The sequence below is a fragment of the Ranitomeya variabilis genome, chromosome 5 (assembly GCF_051348905.1).
Source record: "Ranitomeya variabilis isolate aRanVar5 chromosome 5, aRanVar5.hap1, whole genome shotgun sequence".
NCBI lineage: Eukaryota > Metazoa > Chordata > Amphibia > Anura > Dendrobatidae > Ranitomeya > Ranitomeya variabilis.
Genome location: NC_135236.1, coordinates 495619903 through 495633708, shown reverse-complemented (window position 1 = coordinate 495633708; position 13806 = coordinate 495619903). Strand labels below are relative to the sequence as shown.

General features: G+C 40.2%; 1 protein-coding gene across 1 annotated transcript in view; it reads left to right on the top strand.

The window, feature by feature from the left end:
* Nucleotides 1–12547, top strand: part of LOC143773764 (uncharacterized) — a 38339-nt gene extending 25792 nt beyond the window's left edge. Inside the window, exons 2-3 of the mRNA XM_077261111.1 lie at nucleotides 7246–7617; nucleotides 11981–12547. Coding sequence (XP_077117226.1) covers nucleotides 7246–7617; nucleotides 11981–12369 — 761 coding nt within the window. The 3' untranslated portion in view covers nucleotides 12370–12547. The remainder of the gene's footprint in view (nucleotides 1–7245; nucleotides 7618–11980) is intronic.
* Nucleotides 12548–13806: the final 1259 nt, after the last annotated feature.

The window sequence follows — 13806 nt, the reverse complement described above, 5'->3', positions numbered from 1 at the left end:
CGGCCGATTTCACTCGACCCGACTTTTGAAAAAGTCGCGTTTCGTGAAACCCGACCCGATCCTATAAATGTAAAGGTCGCTCAACCCTAGTAACCAATTGTCCTGTCACTGCAGCTGAAAAACACCCACATAGCATGATGCTGCCACCACCATGTTTCACTGTTGGGATTGTATTTGGCAGGTGATGAGCAGTGCCTGGTTTTCTCCACATCTACCATTTAGAAATATCACCAATCTTCTCATCAGACCAGAGAATCTTATTTCTCATAGTCTGGGAGACCTTCATGTGTTTTTTAGCAAACTCTATGTGGGCTTTCATATGTCTTGCACTGAGGAGAGGCTTCCGTCGGGCCACTCTGACATAAAGTTGACTCTGTGGAACTTTCTCCCATCTCCCTAGTGCATCTCTGGAGCTCAGCCACAGTGATCTTGGAGTTCTTCTTTACCTCTCTTACCAAGGCTCTTCTCCCATGATTGCTCAGTTTGGCTAGGCAGCCAGGTCTAGGAAGACTTCTGGTGGTCCTAAACTTCCATTTAAGGATTATGGAGGCCACTGTGCTCTTAGGAACCTTGAGTACTGCAGAAATTCTTTTGCAACCTTGGCCAGATCTGTGCCTTGCCACATTTCTGTCTCTGAGCTCCTTGGCCAGTTGCTTTGACCTCATGATTCTCATTTGTTCTGACATGCACTGTGAGCTGTGAGGTCTTATATAGACAGGTGTGCGCCTTTATAAATCAAGTCCTATCAGTTTAATTAAATACAGCGGGACTCCAATGAAGGAGTAGAACCATCTCAAGGAGGATCATAAGGAAATGGATAGCTTGTGTCTTAAATATGAATGTCTGAACAAAGGGTCTGAATACTTATGACCATGTGATATTTCAGGTTTTTTTTCTAATAAATATGCAAAAATTTCTAGATTTATTATTTTATTTTTTTTGTATTCAAAATGTATGTGGAATGAAGAAGTGGCGATAGCAATGGATGTGGTAGTATTTGAGAAAATCACAGCAAAAAATGTTGGAGCTGCTAGCAGCAGCGCCATTGCTTGCAGGCAGCAACCATCCCAACAGTAGTAGTACTAAAAGCAGGTAACACTTGTCCTGTTTTCTCTCTGTCAAGCATATTCGTGTTGATGAAGTTTAGGAGTCGGACATAATGAATTTCACATAATTGTCTCAGACACTGCAAGATAAATGTAGCTTCTGACAGCACTATTAGCATTTTAGCATTACAGAGTAAAGCGATGTTCATCCAAAATATTTTCTGGGGGGAAATTATGTTTACTCTGAGGAAACTTCAAGAGCAGGTGACATTAGAACTGATGTTGGTGTAGGGAGCTCAACAGAGAGTGAAAGCTGGTGTGGTGGTCATAGTGGTAGCAATTACAATACGCAGAGACACCAGTGTGGGAATACTTTTTAAGTTGCCAGAGGGCCAATGTACTGCATTGTGCAGACTGTGCTGTTGGAAAATAAACCAGATACATCCCTTCACACATCAACTAGGAGCAATTTTGTCAGCAAATGGCATCACCTGCTCATGTTGGGGAAGCAAACTGACCCGAAATATGAGGAAGGCTCAAGCTGTCCCCCTTCTCCTCATGATCATCTTTCCAGCATCCAGTCTTCAAGTAGTGCCTTGTTGTTGTCATCAGCCCCATCATCATCCTTTTATTGCTTCTAATCTCTTCCTCCTCTCCATCCCTTGTGTCATTAATTAGCCTTCTGTTTGTACAAGAAACATGCGCTCAGTCCTCTGCTTGTGTGGAAAATGAGCTCCCACATATCCAAGTTAACCCCTTCACCAAATTGGGTTTTTCCGTTTTTGTGTTTTCGTTTTTTGCTCCCCTTCTTTCCAGGGCCATAACTTTTTTTTAGCTTCAGTAGTCTTCATGGGAGACTAGAAGCTGCGATCTTCTGATCGCTTGTGCTACACATAGGAGGGCTTCAGCGCTGCTATGTGTTGCTAAAATGCTCATCTGCTATGAGCACTGGCCACTGGGTGGTGCTCATAGCAGTTTGGCGATGACAACCTCAGGGCTCTTCTGCAGACCCCGGTTATCATGCCAACCCAACGGTGACCTGCGGTCATTTGACACAGGCGCCGATGGGCGGAGTTTATGACGCGCTTCCGCCTTGATCATGGTAAATTCCACTGTCAAAGATTGACAGTGGCATTTAACATGTGAACAGCTGCATCGTGATTTCACCCACAGCTGTTAGGGGCAAGTCAGCTGACACAGCAAGTAGGGGGAGGCAATTTTGGACATACCTATATGTCCAAGGTCGTAAAGAGTTTAAATAGAGATTTTGATAAACCACTTGGATTGTACTGCCTTTTTGCGAAAAAATCCTGTGCGGTCAGCCTCAATGGAAGATACCAAACCACCATTATTTACTGAAAAACACCATCATTTTTTGTAAAATTATTTTTTGCTTACATCTGTGGTGACTTTCCCTGTTAGGATCCTGCACAGGATATAGTCACCTACGCAGGTCTGAGCACAGGATGCTTCCAAAACAAAATTTATTATATTTAGTGCATCACATTTTTACTTTGTCTCAGCTTCTTTATCATTCCCTGTGAAATTCAATGTTTTTTATTTTTAACCACACTGGTTGAGGACTATTTTGCAGTGTATAATGCAGCTTTCTATTCTACTCTATATTTACTCTCCAAACCTTATTTACATGGTGTGTAATGTAAAATCCCACCCATAATTTGAATATCTTCACTCAACGCTTGAATGCGTGTTGCTTATCAGGTGGCACGCTTTCATTCCATTTTATCTGTGTATCCTGTGAACGGTTATTTGCAAAAAGCAGCTGCTTATACAACTCAAAAAGTACTTTGCATGACTGTATATGACAAGTAGTAGACTATATATCCTGCAAATAGATATGGAGCAAAAATCAAATCAATATAAATTCCAGACATACAGGATATCACGCATTTAAACAATACTTTGCTTTTAGATGTACTGTGTATAGTACAACATAGGAAGTGTAACATTTCTTGTTTGCTTCCACATCCAAATAAAAAACATTATTATTACCTGTACAGTATAAAAGTGAGAAATATTTTATTACATGCATAAGTATTAGTGATGAGCGAGTGTACTCATTGCTCAGGTTGGTTTTCCCGAGCACGCTCGGGTGACCTCCGAGTATTTATGACTGCTCGGAGATTTAGTTTTCATCCCGGCAGCTGAATGATTTACAGCTACTAGACAGCTTGATTACATGTGGGGTTTGCTTGGTTGCTAGGGAATCCCCACATGTAATCAAGCTGTCTAGTAGCTGTAAATCATTCAGCTGCCGGGATGAAAACTAATTCTCTGAGCAGTCATAAATACTCGGAGGTCACCCGAGCGTGCTCTGGGAAAACCCGAGCAACGAGTACACTCGCCCATCACCAATAAGTATCTAAAACCTGAAATACAAGCAACATTTAGGTAGTTTGCAGAATTCCCACGTAACTCTGATACATGAGTATATACAGTACTTGCATTTTTTCATTGCATTTTTTTTACATGCGGTATTGCATTTTTGACACTGCGGTTTTTGTGTCATGTTTTGAATAAAACAAAAAAAATGAGCCAGAGTCTAAGTTGGTATACGTGTAGAAGCAACTTCACACTGTGGTCATTTCACGGACAAAAACCAAGAAAAAAACAGCAAAATGACAAATACCCTGTAGTAAGTAAATAAGTAAATAGTACATGTAAATAACATAGGGTACTTAGTTAACAATATTTTGATCAAAAAAGTGTAAAAGCCATCCCACCACAGCAAGGTGTACCCACATTGGATGGTCCAATCCTATTTCTAGTATTAAAATCCTAGATTGTATCAGCCAACCTCAATGTAGATAAACGCAGAGCAAGACACAGCCACAGTGTCAAAAACTCACCAAAAACTCATTGTTAGCACACAGTCTTAGTTAATATTTTCTCATGTTTGTTCATATTTTGAGTCCGATTTAGCCCCTTAGTGACAGAGCCAATTTTGTCCTTAATGACCAAGCCAATTTGTACCACTCTGATCGCTGTCAATTTATGACGTTATAGTTCTGGAATGCTTCAACGGATCCCACTGATTCTGAAAATATTTTTTCATGACAAATTGTACTTCATGTTAGTGATAAAATTTCTTTGATATGGCTTGAGTTTATTTGTGAAAAAAACAGAAATTTGGCAAAAAATTTTGCAATTTTCAAACTTTAATTTTTGTGCCCTTAAATCACAGAATCATATCGCACAAAATAGTTAATAAATAACATTTCACACATGTCTACTTTACATCAGCACAATTTTGGAAACATAACTTTTTTAGGTTAGGAAGTTATAAGGGTTAAAATTTGACCAGCGATTTCTCATTTTTCAAACAAAATTTACAAAACTTTTTTTAGGGACCACCTCACATTTGAAGTGAGTTTGGGGGTCAATAGGAAAGAGCATACCCCAAAGTGGCACCATTCTAAAAACTGCACCCCTCGAAGTGCTCAAAACCACATTCAAGAAGTTTATTAACCCTTAAAGTGCTTCATGAGAACTAAAGCAATGTGGAAGGAAAAAATAAACATTTTACTTTTTCAACAAAAAATTTACCGTATTTTCCGGCGTATAAGACGATTTTTTAACCCCTAAAAATTGTCCCAAAAGTCGGGGGTCGTCTTATACGCCGGGTACGGCGTGTGCAGGGAGCGATCCTGGATGTTCCCAGGGTCTGAAGGAGAGGAAACCGGTCACGGACCAATCACAAGACCGCGACGTCATCGAAGGTCCTTCACGCTCTGCAATTCTTAGGAACGGAGGCAGACGCTTGCAGCGGTGACAGCCAGGCTTCTCGGAGGGGTGAGTATATCCATATTTTTTATTTTTATTCTTTATTTTTTACATGAATATGGATCCCAGGGCCTGAAGGAGAGTCTCCTCTCCTTCAGACCCTGGGAACCACACGCCGTATAAGATGGCTGGGCGTATAAGATGACCCCCATCTTATACAGCGGGCATATCCCAAATTCCATATTTTATATGGAAAAGTTGGGGGTCGTCTTATACGCCCAGTCGTCTTATACACCAGAAAATATGGTACTTTAGACCCAAACTTTTTTATTTTCACAGGAGACAATGGGCCACAAAATTTGCTGTGTAAATTCTCCAGAGTATACCGATTCTCCATAAGTGGGAGAAAGCCACTGTTTGGGCTCATGGTATGGCTCAGAAGGGAGGGAGCACCGTTTGACTTTTTGAAACCAAAATTGTCTGGAATCAACGGTGGGCGGCATGTCACATTTAGAGACCCCCAATTATAACTTCAACCCTAACACAGCCCTACCCCTGACTCTAATCCCAACCCTAACCTTAATCCCAACTCTAACGCTAACCACAACACTAACCTCAACTCCACCCTAACCCCAACACCCCAACCGTAACCCAAACACAACCGTAACCCCCACACAACTGTATCTCCAACACAACCCTAACCCCAACACAACCCTTACCCCAACACCACAACCGTAACCCCAACTGTAACCCCAACACAACCCTAACCCTAGCTCCAACCCTTACCCTAGCCCTAACCCTAACCCTAGCTCTAACCCCAACCCTAGCCCTAGCCCCAGCCCTAGCCCCAACACTAACCCTAGCTTTAACCCCAACCCTAACCCTAGCTCTAACCCCAACCCCAGCTCCAATCCTAACCTTAATTGCAATTAATGGAAAAAAATACATTTTTTTATTTTATTACTTTTAGCTAACTAAGGGGGTGACAAAGGGGGGCTTGAGTTACTGTTTTTTTTATTTTGATCACTGTGATAGGCTCTATCACAGTGATCAAAATGAACCAATAGGGAAAATATCCTATTGTTGCTGGGTGCCAGACGGCAGATCTTGGCGGGTGCACTGCGCATGCGTCTGCCATTTTCTTCCAGGAAAAAGATGCCAAGACCCAGGGGACAGAGCCAGAGGGTTCGGAAATACTGAACGTACTGGGGTCTCGGGGGACCCCATTTATCTCTCCTCTGGTATGCTAGATCATATCAGAGGAGAGAGAAATGAATTGGAAACCAGACTTTTATTTTTTTGCGATTGTTGTCATTTGATGAATTACGGCGATCACAAGACTCGGGATGGTAAAAACCCACCCGAATCATGTTCTATGGGGTCTCTTCTACCCTCAGTAGCTGAGACCCCGGAGATTTTCCTAAGCTGGGGGCCACTATAACTTTATTTCTCAGCGCCGTTAAAAAGCAGCGCCAAGGAATAAGTACCCTTAACTGCTGCCAATAAAAGGTGTATTGGCGGTCGCTAAGGGATTAGTTTTCCTGTCTTATGTATAGAATGTATAAACAGACTAGACTAAAGATGCTCCAAATTGATCCCAAGCTGGAAAATAAATTTGGTGACTCCTCTCCATTGGCTTACTTTAAAACTCATTTTTTCCATTTGTCACATTTTAAGTAATGGGTAATGGCCTCTTTACGTTCCACAAAACTAGAACCCCTTATCGTGTGAGGTTAAAAAATGTCTAAAACTCCTAATAACTTTTAAGCATGGCATTTACACTAGAATTCTGGTGCATTTTAAATACTAAATCTGATCTTTTGTCTTCAGATAGAAACAATACCATATATGAAATGGACTGAGATTTAGAGGGATTTTGCACTAACCTGGTACATCTTATATTTTATTTTGCTAGTGGAGTTTAGGAAAACAAATCTGTAGACTGTTTGATATTCGAAATGCAGCATTTTTTTTTGCATTGGCCTGTACCTGCCAACTGTATTATGAGAAATAATGATATAACCAATTCACAAATAATTAAAGCATTAGAAAAAATGACCTAATCCATTTTGCTAAGCTAAGCATCTCTAATCTTGGGGGGTAATTCAGGCGGAAGGGTTTGCACTGCACAAGTGCAACAAGGTTGGCATAAATGTTTCAGGACAAGTTAAAGAAAACTTTTTTTCTAGTCTCATAAAATCCCACCATTTTGAAAAATACAAACTCATAGAGGTAAAACAATTACAAGAAGGCTGAGAGACATTGGTCATGCGGTCAGAAATCACTGTATGCCGCTGCTATGAGTACGACGCAAGGAAATAGGTTTGCAAGACACTGCAACAAGGAGGATTTAAGACGTAGACGTGTAAAAGAAGAATACATATTAATTACTGTTCTGTCACTAATATAGAACAAAGTACTTTCATTTACGTGCTGTATTTTTTGCTGATTTCAGATGACATAAAAGGAAGACCAATGCGAGCAGCTGAAGTGATCTTGCCTAGATGTGTTCTACAGGATGTTCCCAAGCGGCCTTTACCAAGCAAGGCTTCTAGTGATGGCGAGCCCGATATAACAATAGACGATGAGCAGGCACCAGCAGCACTTATTGATCCAGTCATCTTCACACCACAGAATGAAGATGAAAACAACTCAGCACAACTGATTTTGGATCCAGAAACAACTAGTTTTTCAAAGTCTAGCGAAACCGGGAAAGTTTGCACTGATGAAATTTTGTGCTCCAGTGTCTGTGCAGAAAATATTATGATGCAGTCGATAACATCACTTCCTGATGTCAACAGCATCTGTAAAGAGAGGGAAGACTCAGGTAAAGATAAACTACAAAGGATTATAGTGCTGAAGCTATAATGCCATTAACTGCAGTGTTTGTTAAGCCCTGTTCACACTGGATTCTGGAGTTCTGCATGAATCTCTCTAAAAATGGTATTCAAATATAGGACCCATCAGTAAAATATTGGATACTACTAGCATTGCATACCTGAAAAAAAGCTGAACTTACATTAGAAAATAAGAAAAATGTATCTAAGTGGTTGATCACTTTTAATGGCTAACTGAAAAGATGGAAATAAATAGCAATTTTTCAAGTCTATTCAAGTCTCTTCATCAGGCATAGTAAAACACAAAATTTGAAGAGTCCCATATTTATACAAATTAGGACATAGAATAGTGCAATATTTAAGACAAGTGATGTGAAGCAAAATATGGGAAAGGGGGAAAATAATTGTGGCAGTAAATATTGAAGCAGTTTGTAGATAAGGAATTTAAAATTTTATTATCCCATGATTGAGGTTTGATCCAAGGTTGTGATGCCCCCAGTTGGTCGGAGGAGGACATTCCGCAATTGAAGAAAAAAAACTTTTCTCTGGTGACAGGGAAATGTCCATGTTGGTGTTGGAGAGGACATGGAGGACACTGAAGCTGCCTAAATCACAGAAGTGAAGGGTCTGGAAATATAGAGTAGATTTTAATTGGGCATTTTTTTTATAAAGGTTGTAATTTCTGTGCATCTCTACTAGAGGTACCCGGTTGCTTTTTTTTCGTAATGTAGAACATGAGTCCATGTTATTTTGGTTGTACTTGCAATCTAGTTTTAAATTGCTCTTAGATGGTACCCCTGATTCAAAAAGGTCTTTCTGAGACCCCAAAGGTGTTTTTCTGTATCAACAGAGTTGAAACATATCGGATTGCATCTGGTGGATTGACTGTAGACATTAGAGTTTTTATGTGTTTTGGATGAAAACTGTCCCATTTAAGGTATGCTGGATGTTCAATTGGCTTCTGTTACACGGACATCTCTTATTCATTGTTCTGTACCTTGATGGTGGTGTCCAAAAAGTTGATTTCAGTACAGGAATAGTTGAGTGTTAAGTTGATGGTGGGATGAAAATTGGAGTCTGACCCTACCCCCCCCCCCACACACTTCTGAGGCAGCCCTCAAATTTAAGAAGCATCATAGTTAGAAGCTCTCTGTTCTGTCCAGCAACAACAGGAACTTTTCCCTGAAACCAGACAAAATGTAAAACCTGTCCATTTATAATGACAATAGACAAAATAAAAATTCCAGTTCACCTCATTATATGTACCAAATATCCAACAAATATCCAACTGGTAGTCTGTATATAGGGGATACAGGACAAAAGTTTAGAAACAAGGATGAAATCTTATCACCACACAATAAAAGGAAAAAGAATAGACCTACCTGTGGCCAAACATTTTTGCAACCCTGATGACAGTATCATGGACATGAAATTGCTAGCATTGAAGTACAAACTTATGATGACCTTAGACACATTCAGAGCAGGAATGAATGTGTTGTATGGATTTATGTCTTTTCACATCAATTAAGGAATGTGCTTCTAAGACGATTTAGGGGCGCCACAACCCTAGACTAGACCTCAATCAGATTTTCTTGTTATACACAATCGCAGAGATACCAAGAAAGATGCACCAAACCAGCAAAGGCGCAGCCACAAATGCACTTTGCAAAGCTGCTCCAACAGGGCAAGCCTTAAAGGACCGGGATACTCTTCAGCCAGCTCCCAAAAAATGAGAGGGGGAGCCCTTCTCATGCCCACTGTCGCCGGGCAGCTGGCATCTGGTGACGTGGCCTGAGCCTTTTCGAGAATAGGTAGATTCCTCTGTGATAAACCCTGGAAGTGTAGCATGAAGAGAAATAGAAATGAACCCTAAGACCAACACAGCCTAAAAACAGCAGCACACAGTCACCCAGAAAAGGAACTTCTATTAGATGCACCAATTCTGGTGCTTTGCCCTGCTCTTACACTTGCCCTGTAGTGGTGGCAAGTGGGGTTCATATTTGTGGGGTTGATGTCACCGTTGCATTGTCCGGTGACATCAAACCCACAGCTTAGTAATGGAGAGGTGATCCATTATTAATCCTATAGTTATATTGTAAATAAACACATGGCCAGAATAAAGTCCCTTGGTTTTAGACCAAGTCTGATCCATTCCTAGTCATATTCGTAAGCGTTTTGGCCACTACCGAAAAGTCCTTCATGAATTTGCGGTAGTAGTTGGCAAAACCCAGAAACCACTGTAAAGTTTTCATATTTTCAGAACAATCAATTCCGCAATGCAGTCCCACCCAGTCTTTTGCAGGATCCATACGAAAACCATGGAAGATAATAGATATTCTAGAAAATTAATCTCCTGAACAGTAAACATACATTTTTCTGACTTGACATAAAGTTTATTCTCCCTGAGTACTTGTAGGACCTGCCTGACATGTATCTGATGTTATTCAAGGTCCGGCAAATAAATCAATATGTCATCCATATAGACTACCACAAATCTACCTGCCAGATGATGGAAAATATAATTTACAAAGTGCTGAAACACAGGGGGAGCATTGATCAACCCAAGTGGCATAATGAGGTTTTCCTAGTATTCCGTTGGTGTATATTCCACCTACTTAATATGGATGAGAAAATACGCTCCAGGAGGATCCATAATGGGTCCAGTGATAATGTCATGCAGTGACTGCAAACTGTGGGCGCTTACCTAATCCTTCGAACTACGGGGCGTCCTAGTCTATCTCTGTCCCCCCAGTTTTCCCCAAAAGATGGAGATGCTGGGGTCACGTAAATTGCTGTGCTCCTATCTTAGACCTTATCTGTTCCCTCTCCAATCCAGGGAGGTGTAAGGCCAAAGTGTATAGGATTACACTAACCAGACAGACAAAGGAAGACAGATAGGTATAAAAGAAAACTACCATCATACAAATACACTCGCAAAACAACAGAGTGGAACACAGGAGGGATAGGTAGGAGAAACCAAGCAGATGAGGATAAAGATAAACACTTAAACAAACCAAATCAGTCAGAATGAACTATCACTGGCAAGGTCAGAAGCAAGGAAGATGGTTCTTATACTTGTTGGGAGTAACAAACTTAAAACAGCTAACATTACCCAACACAGAGAACTCCAGGAGTCCAACTAAGCAGTTTAACAGTTACAGCGCCAAGAAACAGAGCAAAGAAAGCCAGAACTGCTAACAGAAAGGTGAATGTGAAGCAGATGCTGCGATCGTCTGACCCCACTGCAATATGTTTTATGTTGGCTTTTCAAACTTGTCAAACATGTTAAGTGATACCATTAGTGATGAGCGAGTGTACTCGTTGCTCAGGTTTTCCCGAGCATGATCGGGTGATCTCCGAGTATTTGTTAGTGTTCGGAGATTAAGTTTTCATCGCCTCAACTGAATGATTTACAGCTATTACCCAGCCTGAGTACATGTGGGGGTTGCCTGGTTGCTAGGGAATCCTCAAATGTAATCAAGCTGTCTAGTAGCTGTAAATCATTCAGCTGCGGCGATGAAAACTTAATCTCCGAACACTAACAAATACTCGGAGATCACCCGAGCATGCTCGGGAAAACCCGAGCAACGAGTACATCCTCATCATCACTAGATACCATATGAAGAATGAACCATCATTTTAAGACTATTCTTTTAAAAAAGATTATTTTTGGATGGAAAGCTTTTGTTTTAATAATGGAAGAAAAATTCAAACACGGCCAACTTTGTTTGAGTCTATGACGATCTGTGATTTTCATTGTTAAATTTCACCTGCTAGCATTTATTATGGCTGAAATAGTCTATTTTCATCACCTTTAGTCTAATATGTATGGCCATCTTAAAGCACCACTTTAGCGGGGTTTTTTTTATTGCAGTGCTGGAGTGGTGCTTCTTGTGTAAGGTCCCTACACCTAGTCTGATACTTACATGTGGCCATCTTCATCTTCTATCACCACCGCGCCTGTCGTTCTCCAGTAGTTTGTGACCTGCTGGATCACTCCACTGTAGGCTGGAGCGAGCCGGAGGTCACAACTCAATACAAGTATTTGAGAGCCATGTTCTGTCTCTCATAGACTTGCATTTAGAGCTTGTTACTGTTACTTATGACTTTCGGCAAGGGAGAAGTTGCCGTCACAAAATGCCGGGGAACAGGAGACTTGCTGAAAAAAGGAGAAGACAGCAGTGGGCAAGTATAAGATAAGGGAACCTTAGTTTAGTAGCACCACTCCAACTGAAAAAAAAACCCTGCTGGAGTTTTTTTAAGTCTAGAATTAAACATACATGTGTTTTAATTCAATGCCATGTTTTAAAATGTTTCATTATGTTTAATTTTTATATGTTTTTTTTTTTTCAGATTTGTCTGGGAGAGCTTCTTTTTGCAGCAGCCTTGACAGGTCTTGCATTACTCCATTTTCCCAGTTGCTCTCTTCATCATCGTCGTTAACTATAAACATGATCTGTCCATCCAGGTCCGAGGCAACATTTAAAAATGGTTCTAGTAGAGTTACTAACCAGGAGGAAAAATCTTTTCTATCATCGAGTGAATATGACAATAATGTCCTAAGTCCTGGTTTGCACAGTAGTAGTTACCTTGGTAACCCAAACCTTGGGCAGGCCTCCTCACATTCACTGAGAATAAGCTCACAGACCTCAAACTTTGCATCTTCTTTTGACGAAATGTGGCATGACCGTTTTCTTCATCACTGGCCAGTCCTTCCACCCATCTCCCCACAAAGAGGTTAATAAATGTTTATTTTTTTCTCTTTTTCTGATTCCATATGGACTTGTTCACAGGCTTTTGCTTGTGTGTGTTTGAATGCTCGCTTGCCTAGACTGCTGTGAGGGAATTGTTCCCCTAATGCTGGCCATCCTCAAATCAATGGCTGCACATAACAACAGAAAGTGCCTCAGATGTAGTGGTTTCCACAGGTCCATTGTTACGCTTTTGTCAAGGATTTTTGAACCTAATAAATAATGTCAAAAGCCTCTATCGTGGCCAAAAATGTTCCTTTTCAAACATTTCTAATAGTATTTTTGTTCTGTCATGTCCCCCAGTGTTGCAAAGAATTTGTGCGGCACAATAGGAATGTGCAGTATCGCGTGCCATGCAGGGTATTGTGTGGCTTTTGTAATGATCTTGACACAGCAAGTATTTTGTGCTAAATATATTTTATTTAATATGTTATTGCCCAGTAATCACTGAGTGATTAATATATATATATATTTATTTAATTATTTCTCTATGTATTGGCAATATAAGTGATAGCACAGCAAGTAAATGTTCACACTGATTCTTTTTCCAGCTATCAAAAATGTCCGTTTTTCAATCAGAATACAATTCAGGAATCACTCCTTTTTTATGGAGTTTTGTAAGCTAAGGCTCCTTTTAAGCATTTCTTGATAGTTTTCTGAGCGCTATATTGTTTTTTTTATACCAATGCAAGGGTTTTCAGCATTTTTTGGGCACCCATATTACTGGCATCCAAAGGTTTATTAAAATCCAGTAAACAATAGACATTGACAAAAAGCTCAGAATGACTCCAGGCATATTTTTTTGCCTTACCACTGACTTTTATTGTAAGGTAAGTCTTCCTAGAGGAAAATGACAAATGTTACTTCTTTTAAATGCTTGATATCTTTGAAAGATTGAAGTGTTTAAAAGCCCGAGCAAATGAACAGCAAGGACCATTCTTTAGCATTTTTCAACTAAGTTTTGATTAAACCTACATCAAATATGGCAGAAAAAGACAATGTAACCATACACAAAGAATAATGGTAATAGTAATTTCTAGAGATGAGCAGATAAATCCACAAAGAATAGACTTTTAATTACATTTCCTCATTTTACAGGTCCCCACAAATTCTAACACTCTGCAATTTGATTCTTGAGGAACGACACAAAAAATGCACTGGGCCATGTTACATACTGCTGTACATTGGTATAAATAGAGTCCTTTGGGCTAGGGTGTTCAATTTGGACTTGGGCCCTTCACAGCATTTTGGTCAGATATGTGGGCCTCTGTAATAATCTACTCTATCTTGGCCCCTTCATATAATAATGGCCCCTATCCTGCCTCATAACCTGCAATTATGCTCTATAACTAAGGCTGGTTACTCTAGAAATGCGCCAGAGTGATACATAGTAATGCGTTTATTTTAAATTTCCCCCATCTTGTTATT